Source organism: Pogona vitticeps, chromosome 7, assembly GCF_051106095.1.
Source record: "Pogona vitticeps strain Pit_001003342236 chromosome 7, PviZW2.1, whole genome shotgun sequence".
Taxonomy (NCBI): domain Eukaryota; kingdom Metazoa; phylum Chordata; class Lepidosauria; order Squamata; family Agamidae; genus Pogona; species Pogona vitticeps.
Window position 1 is genome coordinate 3,383,180 of NC_135789.1, and position 21,332 is coordinate 3,404,511.

General features: G+C 45.0%; 1 protein-coding gene across 6 annotated transcripts in view; it reads left to right on the plus strand.

The window, feature by feature from the left end:
• RERE (arginine-glutamic acid dipeptide repeats) overlaps nt 1-21,332 on the plus strand; it is a 266,304-nt gene that overhangs the window by 86,529 nt on the left and 158,443 nt on the right. For all 6 annotated transcript variants that reach the window (XM_078379232.1, XM_078379236.1, XM_078379235.1 and 3 more), the window contains exon 2: nt 6,743-7,213. In XM_078379232.1, the coding sequence (XP_078235358.1) occupies nt 6,889-7,213 (325 nt within the window). In that variant the 5' untranslated portion in view covers nt 6,743-6,888. The remainder of the gene's footprint in view (nt 1-6,742; nt 7,214-21,332) is intronic.

The window sequence follows — 21,332 nt, forward strand, 5'->3', positions numbered from 1 at the left end:
TCTCAGTCATCCCAAAGTGCAGATTGGGCTGAAGCTACAGGAAGCTGAATATCAGGAAAACCTTCTGAACTGTTAGAGCAGTACGACAATGGAACCAATGACCTCTGGAGCTGATAAGTACTCCAATGCTGGAGGCCTTGAAGAGACTCAATGATTCTATAATTCTGTGGCTTTGTTTAGACACACAGCTCTAATACCGGAGTGAATTACAGGTGGATCCATGGTAAATGTTCCCATACCTAAATGACATTGCAGTGCAATGTGGGAAGGATTCCTACTTCCTGTTGTCTTTGCTGCTGGAAGTCCTTGTTGTCACTTATATCATCTAATACTGGATGTATGAAGAGCTTCAGCACAAATGGAATGGCAGAGGAGATAACCTCTGGTTACTCAAAATAAGCAACCCTTCCTTTGGTTACTAACAAGGAACTATGCTATTTAAGCATGATGTTCCCCCCAATTTTACCATGACAGTAAAGAAACAAAACAAAAACCAGTTCCTCTTAAAATGTGTCTCCCTATTGGTCTCTAATTTCACCTCCATCTGGCTTGTGTGTTCTGTGTTGTCAAGTCAAAACCAACTTATAGCAACCCTAATAGGGTTTTCAAGGTAACTGAGATATTTAATGAGTGGTTTTACCAGTTCCACTCCCCCCATCTGGCTTAGATATCCAAAATGTAAGCACAGCTCCTTATCTGTTCTCCTAAGCAGTTTAATCTTGGAATCATTATGGAAACAGATAATTAAAACAAAAGAGGGGGGAAACATGGGCAAGACAGACAGACCTGCTGTGCTCTTTACAATCAGTTGTTTTTAGTTATGCCTCTTAATTCAGTTGTACCTGGGATGTTGGGCTAGCTGCCCTAAGCTTGATGCCGTCCAAATGTGTTTGACAATAACTCTTAATGGTCCTTGCCAGCATGGCTAATAGGGATGACTTCGGAGTTACAGTCCAGAATGTCTGGAAGGTATCAGCTAAGGGAAGGCTGGCTAATTCTTAAAGAGTTCTTAAAGATTTCTTCTCTATTTTATAGTTTTAAAGTTTTGGTTGAAGGGTTATATATTCCTCTCCAGTATGATGCAGTTGCTATGTTCTCAGTCCAGTGTGCACTCCAAGGTTGAACATGAACCTCATAGTAGTTGGTCCTTTGCTGTGACTCCTGCTCCATGTAATCTGCATGGAAAAATTCCTAAGGGTGGGAGTGTATGTTTATGCTTTCTTTAAACATCTTGGGCCAATAAAAACTGTAAACTACTAGATATTTGGTGGCCCGAACAGTTGGAAGAATCCTGTTGGCATAGCTAGTTTTAGAATCTATCATGTTCTGTCTTAGTCAGAGGTGAGAAGGTGAAATTGAATGAATACTCAGATAGCCGTTTGACAGGGGCTGATTACCGTTTGGTTGCACTTAGGCGTGAACTATTCATTCCTTTTGCGTTCAGTGAGTAGTAAATTTTGCCTTTCCTTGCCAGAAAATTGTGTTGCTGCCTTCGTTATTTGAGCTGTGCTTTTTTATGTTGAAGTGAGCCAAGGCGGTCTCTGTCCTTTACAGAAGGCCCTGATCCTTGTTTAAGAGGCTGAGATGGTTTGGTGAGAGAGAGGAGAAGAAAACGTCCAGGTTAATGAGTGCAGCAAAAGCCCGGCGGGGTGGGGAACCAGAGAGGTTTAGGCAGTATAATTGGTCATTCCCTCTCCAGCAAAACTCTTTGTTTTCTGAGGATGTGAGAACATCTGCCCCATGCAAGCCTGACCAAGAGAAAATCCCCAGAATTAGGTCTGTCTCAGGCATGTTAAAATCTAGCTATGCGATGCTGTTAAGAACCGGCTCAGTTTTCAGGCAGTGAGTGGCCTGGTCTGGATAAGACGTGATTGAGAGGGCACCAGGCAGCTGCTTCTTTCACATGTGGCCTGCCCACTAAGAGTAAGAATCCATTTGGCATTCCTTCTCTGTATGGTCCTCTAGCCAGAAGTGGACATTTTATTCTAATCCTGATGTTAAAACAGAGCCATAGCATCTGCTCTGTGGGAGGGATGTGTGGGTGGGGAAATGAAGTGAGTGTACAGTAGTTGCCTACGGGCTGGGGCTTACTCAGAGGCCATAAGATGGGCACTGTTGCCAGGAAAGTAGGGGAAGGAAACTGGTTAATCACCGGTATTTCTATGAGGAGTGAGAAGACATGAATTCCAAAAAGCTGTCTAATCTAGTCACATCCCCAATTAATCACTGTTGTTTGCTCCCTCACATTGCATGCCTTGTTAGAGTCCTTTGATGAGGATTAAACCAGCAGAAAAGGAAGCTACTCCCTTGTGAGTTCTGTGAACTGACGCCTTGTAGCTGCTGTTTGTGTAAGTAGCTCCTCTTCTCATCAGAGTGATGGGACTCCTGCCTTGTGGCAAAGCATGTGCTTCCTCTCCCTTACGTCTCTGTCTTCAATGATCTGAAGGTGGACCTTGTGTTGTGATTCCGGCGGCTTTTCTCTTGTTTGTGGCTGAAATCTCTTGTGAGTGGCTCTTCCCAAGAATTTTCGACTGTGCGGCTTTTCCTTGTGCCTTTTTGATCAGTGCTCAGTGTTATACAGGGGCCACCAGGAAAGAGGAGAAAGTGGTAAGCCAGTGCTTCAATCCTGTAAGATTATTACTAGCAACTAGTAACACTCTGTGCTCTGTCTATATTCTATGACCCCCCCCCTCTTTTTAAGATGGTAACTGCCAGTTATCACTCATGCAGGAACATAGGAAGCTGCTTTATCCGGAGTCATGTCACTGGTCCATCTTGAGCTGAAAGGCTTTTAGAAATGAAGGCCGACTCTGGGTTTTGCAGGCCCTAAGAGAGAAGAAGTTTTAAGGGCGAGTATTTTGTTTCTTGCTTGCCTTCACAAAATTGCTGTTACTGGGGGACATGAACAAGAGTTTCTGTCCTCATATCCTGCTGGGAGGTTTCTGAGCAACATCTACATGGCTGCTATTGAGCCGAATGCTGGACTAGAGAGGTTGTTGGTTGGATCCAGCACGGCTCTTAGGTGGCTATGCATTTCTGTTATCATCACCATTTTGTTAATTGTTCCTAGGCTTCTGGGATACCTGTGGATCTGATACAGAGCTCTTGCATGCCTTATCGAGCTTGGCAATGTTGTACTTAATTTTTGCTCTGGTTGTCCCTCCTTGGCATAGAATCAACCAAGAACTGGTATTGGTGTTAGGGCTTTGGGGAGAGCAGTTCAGTCATAGAGATTTTTCGTTTCCATAATTACAAACGCTCCTGGATGGAGCTGACACTAGAGGTTTCTCCGATCAAATAACATCTTCGCTGCTGTGCACATGAGGCCCCTCTTGTGTATTGTCAGGAAAAAAAATGACTGCAGCTGCTTTCAGAGACAGAAAGGAACAGGAGCCTTTTCTTCCCTGACTTTTTGCCTCGTTCGGGAGACAGCAGAGAGAGATGGGGAGAGAGAGAGAGAGACTGACTCACACCTTCGCCCTGGAGTTATGACAGCGAAGTCAATTTGTCTCTTCAGATGCTGTCATGGTTGAGAGTAAAAACCAACTTGAGACTGAGGATTCATGGCAGTCCCTTCTTCCCATCTCTTTAAAAAAATAATATTAGCATCCAAGGGGCGTGAGCTGAGAGCCCTAGTTTCTTCATTGCGGTCTCCTGGCGTTATCTGTACCTTTCATTTTTAAAGGGTGTTTCGGTATTAGACAGCAACATTTCCCCTGGCAGGGAATAGGGCAGGCTCAAAGCCAGGAGGATCTGTTTTGAATTTCCTGCTATAACCTCAGCAGGAATCAGACAGAAAATGGCAGCTCAAAGAGGGCAAGCCTCCGATGCCATTTGCGCCAGTCTTCCGCCTACTCTGATCCTACCGCGCTGTTTGGGGTTAATATTCCTATCAGCTCCGGTCAGAATGATGAACGGGCAAGGATGGTTGACATTCCCATCTCAGTCTGGAGGGCCAGTGGTTCATCCATGTCCACATCCAGACACACAGGACAGATCTCAGTGGCAGAGCATGTATGTGGCATGTAAAGTGTTCCTTTTTTTTGGCCACAGGAATTACCAGGTAGATTTGGGAGGATTCCTGACTCGGATCCTGGAGAGATGCTCCCTCTTGATGCAGTCAGTGTAGAACTAGAAACAAGACTGGTGTAACTCACTCTGAGACAGCTTCCCACATTCCTCTTGAAGTCAGCCCTGTCGATGTGAATCTTTACCTCTCTCTTCAGGGGAAGGTCCAGAGCTCAGGGGCAGGGAACATGTTCTGCATTCAGAAGTCTATTTATTTTATTTTATTTATTTATTTGATTTATACCCCGCCTATCTGGCCCACCGGGCCACTCTATGGGTTCATTCCTTGGCATCTATACTTCTCTGGATACCTAGTGTGGTGTAGTGGATAGTGATGGACTAGGACTCGGGAGGCCTGGGTTCAAACCCCCATGGAAGCTCCTGGGGAGTGGGTGGAACTGGTAAAACCACTCTTCAAATATCTCGCTTACCTTGAAAACCCTGTTACAGTCGCTTATAGGTTGGGTCCAGCTTGATGGCACAGAAGGACATCCTTCAAAGGGTCAGATGGCAGAGTCCCCCTTTTTTCCTCCTGATTCTGGACAGCCCACTATTATAGTGTACAGTCTTGCAGTTGACTGACTAGGGATGAGCCATTTCAAAGATCACGTTTTCCAAAGATTTTTAAAGGATATGATATAACAACCCCTTTACCTCTTGTGCAAAATTCTTTGGAGTCCTCCTAAAAATTCTGAGGACAGGCAGCCTTTGTTGTCTTTTTACTATTGCTGGGAGGCCTGAGGCAGAGACCACCCTGTCCTTTTCATTATCTCCCTTCCTTGTTTTCTGGTGTCTAATTTTAGATGGTATACCCCTTGGGATAGGGGTATACAATCTGTGACACACGTTGTCTTTAAAGCGCAGCATGCAAAGACTGTGCAGTATAAATAAATAAAGAGAGTAGTGATTTCATGACAAAGCAGAGATTTAAATTAACTCCCTTCCTGCTCCTGGTTTGTAGCCAAGTCTCCTGATACCATCATACACCTTGAGTCAGGAATCTAGCACATTATTCAGAGAAGTATTAAGCAAAAGCTGTAGTGCTTTATTAGGACTTAGATGGCAGCTGGAAAAGCCATTGGCCATGAAGAACTCTTGTTTTGAAAAGCCAGCATGCGTACGCTCCCCCACTGCTTCGCGCGTGCGCTGAGAGCACATGCGCCCGAGTGGGGGGTGCCCCGGCTTCCTCAGAGGCTCAGCCAGTCTGCGGTCCCCAAAAGGTTGGAGATCTCTGCCGTAACTGGTGCAAAATTCCGTTTAGTCAAAGGCTGACCGGGATGGCTGCTGCCGGCACTGCCAGCCATTCCAGCCGAGCTTCGGCAGCATCTCTGCTGGCTGTTACTTTTAAAAAACAACAACCCAAAAGCATGCAGAATCTGTCAGTCCAGATTGCCAACTCCGAGATTGATAGGGAGGCTTAGCTTCAAAGCATGAGAATGAGAAGCTTTAACAATATGTGGCAGGGCTCCCTTATTATAGGCTTTCCTGTGACTGGGAGATGGGCAATTTCATGTAGCAGGTTCTGAGGGAGGCTGTTTTTCTCTCTGGGAAGTCTCCCTCTTTCCTCCGCTATCATTCATAGTTAGTGGCAGTCTTGCGTGCAGAAAAGAGAAGCGTGGTGTGTGAGAGGGATGTGCAGGCAGAGATCTTCACTGTGCCATGATCTGTGTCCATATCTATTCTGCAAGGGCTCTCTTAGGTTCAGCATTTGTATACTGAGTGAGAAATTCAGTCTCTATTAATTGTGAGTCTTTTAAATAAAAAGGAAGGGTTTCATTCTGCTTCTTCCCTCACTGGACTGTTCTGTTCCACCCAAAGTTAGTATTATGTGCCAGCTGAACATGCTTGATCTTCACTGAACTGTGCTTGAGGTGCCACTCATAAGTTTCCTCCCCCCCCCAATCATTTTATTTTTAATTTTTAAAGGCCTTTGGGTTTCCCCAAGCCTGCTGATATTTCTCTCATCCATGAACAGAGTAGTTTTGGTTCTGTAAAGATTAGTACTTAACATTGGCTCTGAAGGTGTCAGATATGACCAGCAGCCTTTTGCCTGTGGCGTATGCATGTATGTACACTCCCATGTTCATGCATCTATGTGCACACATATACACATGAGCCCTTCACCAATTTGTCTTTTTATAGTGTACTCACAGTGGGTCATGACTGTGGAACATCTCTCTGCACGCCCCAGAGCCATCAGAAGTGGGTGGTGGTGGTGGTTCAGGTTAAATTTTGAGAAAACCACACAGAAAAGGAGAGAAGATAGGAAGGAATGACCAAATCCAGGTACATGTGATAGTTTTGGGAGGGAGAATTGCATGCAGTTACTCCCAGGCAGCCCCAAGGAGATGCGACCTAGTGCTGACATTTTTCCAGGCAAAAATAGAGCACATGGTATAAAGGTTAATTCAGCCAGGCGAGGGAGCATGGCCATACATTTAGTGGGCACTTACAATGGTGCCAGTTGTGCAAATGGAAGCTGGTAACTCCTGAGAGGAGTTACACTTTGTGTCTGTAGAGAATAAGGTTATACGGGAGCATGGAGAGCTATTGCTTTCTGGTGGGGAACGCGTGGCCTGCTTTATTATGCACAACACTAAAGTGGCTTTTTTTTTCTTTTGCAAAGGGGTTCTGATGGTTAACGTTTCTTTTTTTCTCTCTCTCTTTTTTCAAGCACCTTTTTAAAACGCTGGGGTTATTGGAGTGGTCAAATTTTTCCTGGAATTGAGTGGGAAATTCAGAAGACTGAAGCCCAGGCTCACTGTCTACCTTTCACGGAGGCCCAGCCGTGAGAGGACAGAAGAAGGCACCTGGCGAATCATGACCGCCGACAAAGAAAAAGACAAGGAGAAAGAGAAGGATCGGGACCGGGACAGGGACCGGGAGCGGGACAAGCGCGAGAAGGCCCGCGAGGGGGAGAACTCTCGGCCTCGACGTAGCTGCACCCTGGAAGGCGGAGCCAAGAACTACGCCGAGAGCGACCACAGCGAGGACGAGGACAACGACAACAACAGTGCCACCACGGAGGAGTCCACAAAGAAGAATAAGAAGAAGCCTCCCAAGAAGAAATCTCGATACGAGAGGACGGACAACGGGGAAATCACATCATTCATCACAGAGGACGATGTCGTCTACAGGCCTGGGGGTAAGAAAGAGACAGACTTCTTTGGAATCTATGCTGCGTGTTATGTGTGTGGCTGCTGGGCTTGGTGGGGGGGGGAATGAGGTGGGCATGGATTGTAGCTGAATGGGCAGTTCTAGCTTTGCTTTGCCTTTAATTCACAGTGAGTGTTGCTCCTGTCATGTCTACATGGGTGTCTTTTGAAGAATGGGAGGACAGATTGCTCTCCCAGGGCTGTTTTTCTTTTTTAAAAACGGAGAAATGAGGTAGTTAGGAGCAGGAGGAAGCAAGGAAGGAAGATGGTCTTGCTCCACCTGTAAAACCTATGTACGCTGTGCCAGCTGGCCAGTTATTTCAGAACCTTCCCAGAAAAGGTGGGCTTTGATCTGTGAAGTGAAGGAGATGATTACGTGGCAGTGTTAAGGAGGCAGTTAAGCCTTTTAAGGGGCAGCAAGGCAGGGGGTGACCTGTTGCTGGATGGGACGGTAGCTACGGAAGCTGGATGAGGAAGGTCAGAGGTAGGGGCCTGTTGGGATACCAAAGCAGAGATCAATAAAAGGTGAGCAAGAGAAGGCTTTGAATATTTCCAGGGTAAGGATGAGACCAACCACAGTTTGAGGTATACTGAATTATTCCCTGTTTGTAGGACACGACATATAAGGTGCACGAACAGATATCCGGTGAGCTGCATCATGGCCCATTTGCCTTCCCTTTAAGAGTAGTCCAAATCCTCTCCTGGATGCAGCCGCCTTCTCCCATCCTGTGGAAAGAGGCTGCCCTGGCTACTCTCATAGCGGTCTGCTTTCTGCCGAGAGGCGTACCATACTGTATTTATTCCTCATACCCTTATGAGACGAAAGCTTACAAGTGCTCCCATATTTGTCATCTCGTCTCTTGTGAAATCATTGGCATGCGTTAGGAGCGCTGTACAAAAGGAAAGACTGATGTGCTTTTCATCAGGAATGTGTGTGTGTGGGGGGGAAACACCCATGGAAATAAATCACCAGAAACAATTTTTCTAATGTGTTGTGTTGATAGAATACTTAAAGCTCTGTGCTTACCCAGAGATGGCAGACAAACTTTGTTGCTTTTGCATGCTGAATTCAGCTCAGAGACACGAAGCTTGTGTGTGTGTGTGTGGGGGGGGGGAGTTTGATGAGAAAAACCTATAACAGGTTGGATCTCTTCATCATGGTAAGGAGACCAAAGCAATTGCAAATGCTGATCCCTGTTGCAATTGACCTAGCACTGCAAAGTTCTCACACATGTGATTTCCCTTAATTATTCTACTTTTATCAAGTAGATAAAAGTAGCTGGGAATCTACTGTCAGTTGATCACTTTGGGGTGCTAATATAGGAAGCCTCATGTGGGTCAGTGCAAGAGGAGCAACCTCATTTCTTTTGGCTGATGAAGACCTCACAAAATGCACTAAGAACAGCTCTTGTTCAGGTGTTCACCCCAAAGTGTGTCGGTGCGAATGTTAATGCAGTATTTTTCCAGTTAAGGAGCTTGGCTGAAAAAAAGTTTTTTTTAAAGAAAATCTAATGGATTGTTTGTAGCCATACAATGTATCCTCAGATAAGAAATAAGTAGTATTGCTGTTTAGTAGGTACCCTGCTGTGTTTAGTAGGTACAGTACTCCACTAAGCAGTTGTAGAAATACAGAGTTTAACCTCAAGTGTTGTGACTTTGTAAATTAATAATGGTTGTATAAAGTGCCTTTCAAGATATGTTGCGCTCCTTTGCTGTCAAGCCTCTGGCAAAGTTGTAGCTTTTCCCATTTTACCAAAGGATAAGGGAGAGTGATTTGATCAAGGTCATGCCCGGGAGTTCATGACAGAGGACACAACCAGCCTTTTTCAGATCAAGCTCCTGTTGTTCACTCCCAGGTGGCTTTGGAATAAGAATACAATTGAAACATATCCATGAATGGTCTGTTCTGATAATGCTGGTTTTATCAGCCTGGCCAAGCGACTGAGTTATGAATGAAAAAGCCCTTGATATTTTGCCACTGACATAAAGGCACTAAGAGGCCTAAGGCAACCCATGCTTTACACAGGCCTGGTCCTTCCTGGTCTACCCTGTTGGGATAATAAAGCCGATCTAGTTTAAGGTTGTTATTACAACCATCTCCTGAGAACAGGATGCTAATGCTGGGTGTCTATGTTTACTAATTTCTCTTGTATTTCTGAATCTGGTGTTTTTCGTATTACTGTATATTTTATTATTTTTAATATTACAAATTATTGTATTTATAGCTACATCATTTTTTAATAATCTCATAGCTGCCTTGGGGCCCTACATTGGGAGGGGGGCAACACACAAATGAAAAGGAAGTAAAACTTAAATTATTACAGTACTGCTTTAGACTCTACTTTATTTGGTCCTTTGAGAAGAGAGACAACTTTTCTTGTCAAGACAGAGATTACCATGTGCGGGGAACAAATGGATGAAGGCAGCCTCTCTCTCTCTCTCTCTCTCTCTCTCTCTCTGTGTGTGTGTGTGTATGTGTGTGTGTGTGTGTCCTTGAGTACCATCTCGGTCTATCCAAATATCAAAATGTTCCGGTTCCAGATTGCCTCTCTTTAATTAATAAATGTGAGGTGATACAGGATTAGGAATGGTAGTTCAACACCCTGGGATGCAAATAGTAGCATTAGTGGAGGGGCCAGGTGGACTGTCATTTCTGTGGAGCACCTCTCATCTCTGATCACTGAAAATGAGGGCGCGGGCATTTTTGCTCAGGCTACCCAGAGCCATTTAAAAGGATATACAAGGATTAAGCGGATTTGTGAGGATTTATTCCAACGATGGCCTCAGTAGCTACATCAAGAGCGAACAGAGCTGGGGCTGCTGCAGAAACAAAGGCCTGGTAGTGCTGGGGGTGGGTCAGTTTTGTCCCTTGCTCCAACAGACATTGGGATCTTCTGTAGTAAAGTGTTTTAAAGCACAATGTCCTCTTGCGTTTATCAGTTGCCTCAAGACAACGTGGTGGCGCTGCGGGCTAAACCGCAGAAGCCTGTGCTGCAGGGTCAGAAGACCAAGCAGTCGTAAGATCGAATCCACGCGATGGAGTGAGTGCCCATCGCTTGTCCCAGCTCCCGCCAACCTAGCGGTTCGAAAGCATGCAAATGCAAGTAGATAAATAGGGACCACCTCGGTGGGAAGGTAACAGCGTTCCGTGTCTAAGTCGCACTGGCCATGTGACCACGGAAGATTGTCTTCGGACAAAACGCTGGCTCTATGGCTTGGAAACGGGGATGAGCACCGCCCCCTAGAGTCGGACACGACTGGACAAAAAATGTCAAGGGGAACCTTTACCTTTACCTTTTACAAGACAATTATTAGACTTCCGGTAATGGAAGAATCCCACCGGTCTCCCACTGGAGGTCATCTTGCCATTACATCTGAAAAGATTCAGTTTACAGTTTGCAAGAGAAGAGGCAATTTGCTGGAGAGGAGGCGAGAGGAGGGATTTTGTCTCCCCAGAAGGCTCACTGCTTTGGATAAGTTCCGAAGGAGGCAAGCTCAGAGCACCAACCTGTGAAGAGGTTCTCACCTGACTGCAGAGGAAGCAGTGTTGCTTCATGAAGGATCTGAGGGCAGGAAGACTGTGCAACCAGTTCCACTTTCCCACGGGTTTGCATTTCCCAGAATCAGCTGCCACCTCCTGAGCCCACCTCTGTGTTCCAGAGGGCAAAACTAAACTCTTCAGTACCCGGAGTAGCTTGTAGTCAGGGTCTGCCTGGGAATGGTAGGAGTGTGCAGGAATGGAAAGCTGGTGTAGTTGACTTTGGGGTGTCTAGATCCCTGTGGCAAATTTGATCAAGGAAGGAGCATGCATTTTCAAGGTTTCCACTGGGGATTCTTTTATCTAAGGACAAAATTCCTCATGGTATTTGTCTTTTCTTCTCAATGATCATAGGCTATAAAAGAGTAAACAAGGAGCAGAGATTTGGAATTAATTGGTTAACCGAGCTCCAAGACACAACCCCCCCCCCCGGTGATTCAGACAGAAGAAGCCTTACTGTCAGTTTTTGCATCTAGGGATGGCATCTACTGTTTTTGAGGCAAAGCTGGGTACTCCTTATGCATCTCTAGAGCGATCGCGTGAAGCAGAGGCACGTATCAGCTGACCGGGAAGGTCCATTTGTTTGAAGTTATCGGGATTTCTTTTGTTTGCATAGGTGCCAACTGTTAAGTGCTCTGTAGCTGGCTGGGTACAATCCTCATTTACTGAAGGATTGCTTGCCAGGAGGGGAGAGTGTTGCTAGAGCGAGCACTGAACACTCCCTCTCCTCCGGTGCTCATTTCTTGAGGGGAAAGGGTGGAGGCCCTATAACAGAGAGCAAGAGAAGGCTGTTATTTGGGCCTTTGTTCCAGCTCCTGGTAGGTGCGCTGGTCGGAGACAGTTTGTGTTATACAAAACAAGACGCCCAGCCCTGCTTATTACTCACCCAAGAGAAGGTGATTTCTGAATGTAGCTTCGGTGGTGGTGGTGGTGGTTGTAGGAGTTGGGTGGGCAGGATTCAGAGGCAGCAACAGGACCAGGAGACTCTAGTTCTGCCACCTGAGGAACAGACCCACTCTCTGGAGAATTGGGTGTCTGTGTGCAAAGGGTGGTCCCTGTTCTTGTTCTGGGAAATCTCACTAACCACAGTAATCTTAGGGACCTGGTGAAACACATCTCCCTTTTTGCTGCCTTTGATCTTCTAAATGCAGGGTTTTCGTATAGTCCTTTGTTAATGCACTGTGTAAATAATTAAATATTTGCCATTTTAAAGATGGCAACATTGGTTCATTGCTTCATTCTCGAGCTCCACTTTCCCCACAAAGCCCTGGAGATGCAACCTTCCTGTTCCCTCACCTTACTGAAATGAATCCTAGGAACAGATAGATGAAGCCATAGTCATGCTGGAACAATACTGTGATCCAGAATTCCAGGGAAGCCTGGCTTATTGCCTGCAAGCAGGCTTTTTCGTCCTTCCTCCTTCTGTCATCAGAAACTCACAAGCAAAAAAAAAAAAAAAAGGCTTGGTATTAATTGGAAACCCAGCTCCTATTCTCCTAAAGCAGGAGTCCTCAACCTTGGGTCCCCAGATGTTCCTGGACTAAAACTCCCAGAAGCCTTCACCATGGGCAGGATTTCTGGACGTTGTAGTCCAAGAACATCTGGGGACCCAGTGATCTCCTACCAACTCTCCTCAGACTGAAGAAACTGCTTGGATGAGGAGCAAAACGTTTCAACCTAACAGGAAAGAAGAAGTCCAGTTGCCGTGATTCAACTTCCAGATGCCGACACCTGGATGACTGAGAATCTGCACAGATTCATACTCATAGAGAATTTATTTAATTAATTGGTTTAAAATACCCCCCCCTTTATCCTTAAAAGGGAACCATGGTGGCTTACATCATTGAAAGAGTGTATTTAAAGGTGAAAACAATATGGCAGTTATTCCAGATTTGCAATTAAACCCACAGGATATATTGTCCCAGAAAGAGCCTGCTTGCTTATATGTAAAGTATGCTCGTCAATCCTTGTACTGGAATGCACCCTTTTCCTTTTGTGTAGGTCTGATTCTGCGTGGGCTGTAGTAAATGAAACTGTGTGCCAAATAAAACTAACTCTGTTAGTCTTGAAGGTACCGGAGGACTTTTTTTTTTTCCTTGCCACAGAAGGTAAGATGGGTGCTGGCAGACAGAGAAAGATATTTGGAGTCACCTGAGCAGTGGAGGTGCCAGGGCTAGAACCAGGGTCAAATTGAGCTCGAGCCCATGGGTGTTTAAATATTTGCTAAACTCGGGAGCCAAAGGGCCAGGAGAAACCGGCGAACCTCCGTGGCTACCCGGGGGCAAGTCTCTCCCCAACCTCGCAATGCCCAGTGTATATGTGTTTTTCTGATCATACCTGCTTGTACAAAATGTCACATGACTATTGTAACTTTGCTGTTTTCATATGAAGCAACCTCCCACAAATTCATTCATTCTTTGAAACTGTCCTCAGTCTATTTGTGGCACAGGGCTGGGTGCCAGCTGAATTGCTCTTTCAGCACAGCAAGGAAACGGAAGGCATTTGGTCCAGCCTTTGTTTCTGCCTTTTTTTTTTCATGTCCCTCCAGCACATTTTCATTCAGTTGAGGTGGATTGGAGCCATATTATTTTTTTATTTTATTTTATTTACCCAGAACCTAATTGAGCTGAGATCTCTTACGGTCCTCTGCCCTTTTGCTTAGCAAGAAAACATTTGAACTCTCAAGCTCTGGAGGTTTAGCTTCGGCTGGCTCAATTAATTGTTAAATGTTCCCTTTATAATAATTATGCGTTGATGCTTTTCCTCAATATCTGCCAAGGAAATGGCTTGAAACTGTTGTTTAATCTCAGATCTGCAGCCAGATCGTATTATTTCAGGGAGGGGGGAAAAAGTGTGTCTCTTTTAAACACTCAAAAGAGTGAGAGCAAAGGAAAGACATTGGGTTGTGTTTTTGTTTTTTAAGCAGTCTAACGGTATTTGAGTTGGAGGACATGAGTGAAATTGAAATGCAGGCATTTGGCTCTCGCCCTGAGAGTGATTGGCTTGTGTTTGACATTGACCCATGTGTTTGTCTTGCTTCCAGATATTGCCTTCTATTTGTTCTGACAGCTTCACCAGCTGAGAGAGGCAAATGTGCCAGAATTAGAGAGAGGGAGGGAGAGAGCGAGCGAGAGCACACTAGAAAAATTTAAAAAGCGGAGAACCTGCTGACAAAGATTTAGCTATGCAACTAGAATCAATAAAGGGATTTCCAGCCCACCCTCCTTGCCTCAGCATCCTCCCTTCTCTGCCAGCAGTCTGGAGACCCTTCTGTCCCTGAAACCCCTCGGCCTTACTCCACTAGCTGAGCAGACCTATTGTTCCAAAAACAGGTTCTGTCAGTAACTTATGTCATTCTTGTGTCTCCTTCTCTTTTTGTCCTTCATTTAGTTAGAACTTGTCGACTCCAGAAACAAGCAGCCTGACAGCTGCCAGCTATTTAGGCTACAAATCCCATTATCCTGATCCCAGATAGCCCAGGGTATGAAATATTTGAGGGACTCTTATGGGATGTTCTTGTTCTCTGCTGCCCCAGAGCACAGGGCGCAAATCAGTTATAGTTAAAAGTATGTGAAGACCGGGGTACAAAATTCCCTACCCCTTGCTTATTCTGATCAAGTCTGCTGTCCAGGATCTTCGGCGGACTCTCTTCCAGCTCTGCTATTCAAGCTCTTTTCAGCTGGACGATGGAAGCAGCCATCTTCTGTATTCAAAGCATGTGCTTTTACTGCTGAGCTATAGTTCATTCCCAGCAACAAAAGCCCATTAAGTAAAGAAAACCAAGGTGGCTGTTTGTTTGGTCTTGAGCATGTGTGGATAAAAGCTTCATATACGCAGCTGGGGCAGGGCAAATTCTAAACGTAGTAGTATTTATTTACAGTATTTGCACGCCAGCATCTATGTTCTCTGGGCAACTTACAATGATAGGGTGTTAAAATGTGATGACAAATTGATCGTGTCAAACAATAAAAATGCAAAATTCTAAAATGCCACCACCTGCAAGTAAAGGAATATGCAAAAAGATGTAGCAATAGCACTGCAGAGCAGGTCTTAAAATTCAGAATACGGATAACGAGTGTTTGTATTTGGGTTTGGGTTTGAAAATTGTGCTCAATCTAATTTGGAGGAGCCAGGATTTGGATTATTTTGGAGAGAAGCTGCAGTCAGGATCGCAGTCAGGCTGACTGTATGTATGGTAGTTTTTCATAATTTGTAATTCCCATGATGATTGGGATTTGGCCTCAGGCTTAGATTGGTCTTTCTTGCTTTATAAGTACTTGGATTTTTGGGTGGCCCTCTCCCTCAGTTCTCTCCTGCAAGAACCAGGAAGGATTTATCATTTCCCTCACAAGCCCGCCTCCTGCCCAAATAAGATGCTCTAACTAAAATAAAAGGAAACCCATGGGCATGTTTTTCCTTCTTAACACTCTCTTTGAAGAAGGTCAGAGTATATACGTGAAGCATTAATTAAGCTTCAGATATTTTACTTTAGCCCAACATGTTCATCATGAGCACCTTACCACCAGTATGTGCTGTAACTATTAGATCATTTAGGGCTGGAAAAATGATGAGGAAGAGAATGCAGCCAAAGCTACATTTGTGGCAAAGATGTCTGTTTGCTTTATGAAGTCAGTTTATTGAGATGAGGGGCAGAAAGAATCTTGCTTGTATTATTAAGGTCTGGCTTTAGAAATTGAGTGCCTGCCAAGTTAAACCAGCTGTCCATCAAACAGACTCTTATCTACGTGTGTCAGTATTGTCTTTGTTGATCAACAGTAGGTCCTAGGTCTTTACACAAATGTCCTTCCCAGCTCTATCTGGAAATGCCGGGGATCAAACCTAGGACCTTTTTTTTTTAATTTTTGCATTTAACAAGTATTTGGATACCACTGACATATAGACCTCAGCAGATGCTTTCTGTGAACCCGAAAGCAAGTGCTTGCTTTTGGCTTGAATCAGGATGATTCTGTGTGGGAAAACATGGGTGTTCCCAGCTCGAAGCAGGTCAGTTTGGATTAGAGCATGCAGCGGATGTACAGCGTCCGTTCCGAGAAACATGGAAGGCATTGGGCTTTATTTTGGGGCTGCTCCTTTGAACCACTCTGGATGGAACACCCCATGAATATGTGAGGTGCACTTAGCACTCCTGGACTAATTTGTGCCTGAAAAGATCAGAGGGAGTGTGTGAGCATACAGTTCTTCAGTATGAAAGGGACCCACATGCACCCCCCTCCTGTACTACTTAATCAAAAGAGCAAAGCAGAACCCTTTGTTTGGGCCTCTTGCTGGAAACGAAAAATGAGCATTACAAGGTGAAAATCTATGCTTTTCCCCCTGCCACTCCCCACCCTCTTTCCTTAGCAGCCCTAATGTGGCAGCCGTTGTTCTGGCTTTTAAAATATGAAGCAGCTGTTAATGCCTGACAGATGGTGCCTCTCTTAAGGACTGATAAATGGAGGTTGATCCTTAAAGCCGGCTCTTTTAACTTTCTAGCTATCTGCACATATATTTTTCATTAAATAAAGCAAACACAATCCTGAGGAAGGAGAGAGGCGGCAAACCTAATTAGAGTCGAGCACGGGGAAACAGTTTATAACATCGATCCAGAATACTTTGTGTTTTGTGAGGGGGTTTTGTGTGTGCCTGTGTATGTTGTTGTCTTCTCCCCTATATTTCCTATTTGTTGTGGGAAATTGAGAAGTGAATTCCAGCAAATTTAAGGGTAGAATTTTACTAGGCATGTCTTGAATCTTACTCATCTAGCTTATTTGTCAGTGCTAGCAGGAAAGGGTACTTCTGCTTTCGGTGGCAGGCCACCACTTACAAGAGGTGGAGAAAACAGGCAAATTTTACACCTGGTCTTCTTTAAAAGGGGAACGGCCGTCCTTCTGTCTGTGATGAGATTGAGGCAGCAATAAATATCCAACATCCTTTCAAGCAATCTCTCCACAGCCATGGGAATTCCCCGGATAGACAGAGCTCACTGTTAGCTGAGGCCATGAGCCACACGTGGAAGGCCCCTGGATTCAGTCGGGAGGGGTCTTGGAGAGCCAGCTATAGAAGACCTTTCCTGTGAGGGGGGTCTTCCGGAAAGGGTCTCTTCCCATCAGAACAAAGTATACTGTGCTGGATAAACTGCATGAACCGGCTTCCTGTCTGTTCATGGATCAAGGAGTGGACACTCCCCCCCCCATGTCTCCTTAGTATGTGTGAAGCATGACTGAATGTGGCTTTGGCTGGTTTAGGCACCCACTTGGAGTGTGTGTCTTGGTTCTTCAGATGGCTTTGGAGAAGGGCTGTGTTCCAAAGCATAAGGCCGTGTTCGCTCTTGTATGAAATCGCATGAAGGCTAAGCACGGCTTTGGACACTGTCATAGGGCGACAATGGATGAGTTCAAGAAGTTGCTTTATTTGCCAGGTAATGTTGTTGTTCCATTGAATCCTATGCTGCCTACTCTGAATGACAGAGGCAGGCCTTTCCAACACCTGAAATGTTAAACTAGAGACTCTCGGTGTTGAACCTGGGCTCTGTTGAACTACAGGAAGCTGCAAATAGCAGCAAGAAGTCACACAGAAATACGGAACGCGGGCAGGCTCTTAAAGGTAGATGCGTAGAGACTTTGTCCTTTTAACTGCTGAGTGAATGTCTTTCTCCCTGCCCTGTCTCTCCGTGGCTGCCCTCGGTGGCAGGCAGGATCATCTGTGCAGTGCAGATGATCTCTTGTTTAGGATTTCATTCCTCTTTGGGGCTTCGTCCGTAAAAGCGAGAGTAATGTGTGTTCTTGCCCTCTGAAGTGGCACGTCTTTGTCTAGACAGGTGTCTCCGATCTTATGATTTTTCGTCTTCTGAAAACGTAGGACAAAAGGGTCTGTGTCGGCGAGAAAACATCTAAAAGCTTCGGCTGGCTGATTGGCATTTCAAGCAGCTGCGCTAATTTCACAGGAAGCCTATTACAACCTTTCCTGTATAGAGAAGTGTCGGGATCCATTTGTGGTTTAAACAATGGCAAACTCTCCCTGTCTCTTATTTTTAGAAAGCAAAGTAGCACTTAAGCCTTTTAGTCACAAAAATACCTTGTTGAAAGGTTGCAAGCCTTGATTATAAAAATGCTGGGTGGATGGATAACAAATTGCTAGACAAGGAAGAGGGCAGAGGACCGGCTCGTTTGCAGTGTATGTCTGATTTTTGTGGCCCAGCGAGCAACGTGTGAGTGTGTGTGTGTGTGTGTGTGTGTGTGTGGAGAACAGAGGAGGCATCTGTTTCCACAACACAACAATGTGGCGCTCTTTCCCTCTCAGCGATCTAAAAGGCAATACAGAGCCTTGTGACTAATTTCATCCTGAGTGCCCATCTTCTGTTTGCGATGCTGGCCATGGCTTTCCATCTCCCTTACCACTTTGGCTGACAGCGTGGCTCTGGGTATAATTTACTGGTCTGGGGATGTTGTTGATTCATATATGCTGAGAAGAAGCAGTACACTTTCTGTTTATGACAAAGACACCTTCATGTGTTTGTGTCCAGCTCTTTGTCTTGGTCAAGGATGGCTATTGAGAACATCCATTTTCTTTGGAGTCTAGAGATGTGTCCTTTTGGAAAGTGTGATGGGATTTTGCAAAGAGTCTTGAAGGAAGGTGGGTTGTGAGCAGAAGCTACAAATACAGGTGTGTAAATGCTGTCTGACGTCCAAGCATCTACAGCTACATTTCTTGATTCTAAGGCTGCTGTGGGAGTAAGCGGCGTGCAACTCTGCAGTGTTCACTTCTCAATAAACAGGCATGGGTTTAACTTGTAAAAGATTATGTACTGAAACCTCACATGGGCAATATCTGTACAGTATTTGGGCCACCTAGAGGTATAGCCCAGATATATCCCTGGTTGGGATGAGGTGTTCTTTTATTGTTGTTTTCTATTTACATACAATTTGCTTTTAAAAGGTTGAATAAACCATCTGAAATGCAGTCTTCAGCCATTCGTTAGACATGGAACAACCTGACAAAACTTTAAATTGCTAGTTTGTTTGGGGAGCTCTCCTGGAAAGGAAGGAAAGTACTGTATCTAGCATTTATAAGTTGTTTCCCCTGAGTTTCTTATCTAGTTTCTCACTTATAATGCTTTCCTTTCTGGGTCTCCTTTTCATATTTAGTCCCACTCCCTTCCAGTTCAACCTAGCATTTGGAAACATTAAAACAGGGTGACTACAGAAAGCTTGCAAACTGAAGGAGACGGTCAGCCTTCATTTAAAGCCCTCATACATGCCCTTGTGTTTAAGCTGGAATCCCTGCATTCTCCTTTGATTACACTGTGGGTTAAAATGGTTTCCGGGCAAGCCACTAGCCAAGGGCTGCTACACAGGGCTTTTGTAGGCCCCCTTTTTTTCTTTTTCCTCCACATGGGTTTAGGGCTCACAGCTCTAATGTTAGGCAGGACAGCAACAGCCATTAACCCTGTGCCTCAGAAGCATAATGTACAGTGCCCGTGGCAGCTACTCGTCGATACTTATTCCTTTTGAATGCCAAACTGGGCCTGGAATTTTGGAACAGAGAACAGATTAAAATTTGCTGATCCTTCTTAATTCAGCGGGCTGCAGACATTCGTTGTAGAGAATAGTGCAGAACATGAAGGCCTGAGCCACCTTCTTTGAGTCTCTCTGGTGCATCTGTGGCAGAGATGGGGAATGTGTGGTCCTTTGAGTGTTGTTCACCTACAGTTCCCATGATTCCTTAACATTGGCAGTGTTGTCTAGGGCTCTTAGGCAGTGTAGTACCCATCAGCATCTGGTAGGCCATATGTTCTTCCCTCTTGCTCTATGGATTAAAATGTTTACAAGGTGCTCTGTGTGCATCTTTGGTTTTCTCTGGGAAGCCCTCAGTGGTTCATAGTGTTCCTGTGTGACCTTTATTGCTCTCTGTCCCAGATTTTTCACACCGCCTTTCTGAGCAAACCAGTGTACAGTATGTGTAGCCATGGCAATAAGTTGTAGTGATCAAACCTGGCAAATGAACTAACCCATGGAAAATACTCTTTACTTCTCACATGTATCCAAACCTGTATTAGTAATGGTAGCTTGAACAGAGAATGACATGGAGGTCCGATTGCTTGAAGGCAATTTGTGCTGATCATAGGTGATTAAGCCAGTTTTTTAATATGATAGTATTGCAACTGTTTAAAATGGGGGGGGGGGGAGTTAAGAGGATGACTCCATCGAAAATATTAACATGGCAGTTGCTAGTTAGATACAAGCAGTTTTAACAATTCCTATTTTGAATTTTCTCCAGGGAAAAAAAATTGGTTTGGTGCTGCCCTGAAGTTTGGGAACCAGCTCCTTTTAACTTACTTCCTTTTCCTTCCCCCTTTGTTTCTGCTGTCAGCAGTTTGCACGAAAATCGGGCATAGCTGTCAGAACTGGAAATAATATACTAGATCAAAATGTGCGTTGGTCTTACGATGGGAGCCTTACAAAATAGTTTGCATTGGAGACATGGTGGAAAGTGCAGGGGAGAAAAATAATTGGAGTGGGAAATCATGTCACTTGATGCTGGAACCACAGAACTGTTGCTTTCATAAAAGGGGGAGCTCCAGACTACAATTAACTGTCATTAATTTTGTTGAATAGAAATATGTTCCATTTACTGTACAATCAGGAGCCAGGCATGAATAAGTTTAAATTGATGAAATCTAAATTATACTGACAGTCCATTAAACAGCAACAGAAGGAGCAGCTTCAAGCCCCTTAAAAGAAAATGGATTCTCTTAAGAGATCAGTTTATAATAAAACAATTTTGTGAAATGAGAACCGCCGGACAGGCTCCATTGGCCCTCCTGTGCCTTTTCAAGCAAAGGCGGCAATGCGGAGGAGCCTTTTCGGATCAAGAGCTTGGCCTCTCGGTGCCTTGTTCCCTTGACAAGGAACCAACAGTGTTGCTTGCAATCTACTTGGCAGGAAAGGATAGGGAAAGACCAGGCTAGCAGTTGGTTTGTTGCCAGCCAGGTGGGTGGTGACAGGGAAGACCGAGAGATGCATTCGCACTTCCTTACCTGTCACTCTGGGGAGAGTGCTCTTTTCCTTTCCGTACCTCTCCCAGATTTCCCATTCCCACCCCAAGGGACTTCGTCTTCCTTTTCCCTGTCTCTTCCCTTTGCTTCTCTGGAGGCAGGCCTGCTTTGTGCGAAGGGCAGGGAGAGGCAGTGTTTGTCATTCAGCATTTGTCAAGAAAGGGAAGGTGTCTTCCAGGCGAAGGGAAAGGGTTCTGTGTTATAATTGACCAGCTTTTGCTTGTTGCCCGAGTTAGCAGCTCCATGGAAGCAATTTCAAGCAGAAACACCCTGCCAAAAACAGAAACGGTGGATTTGTCAGCATTTGCCGTTTGATCCAGTTCCTGCCATTCAGGGCACCTAGTTTTGCCCTAATCTTTTTCATAGCCTCTGAAGCCGCTGGGTTTGTTCATCTCCTTTCTTGCTACTGCCCTTATTCTGGTTTTGTCCTAGGATCCTTGTGACTGTTTTCTTTCACCTCCTCCATTTTTGTGGTAAAATGTCTAAACTCTTGGCCTGGGACTTGGGAGAGGTGGGT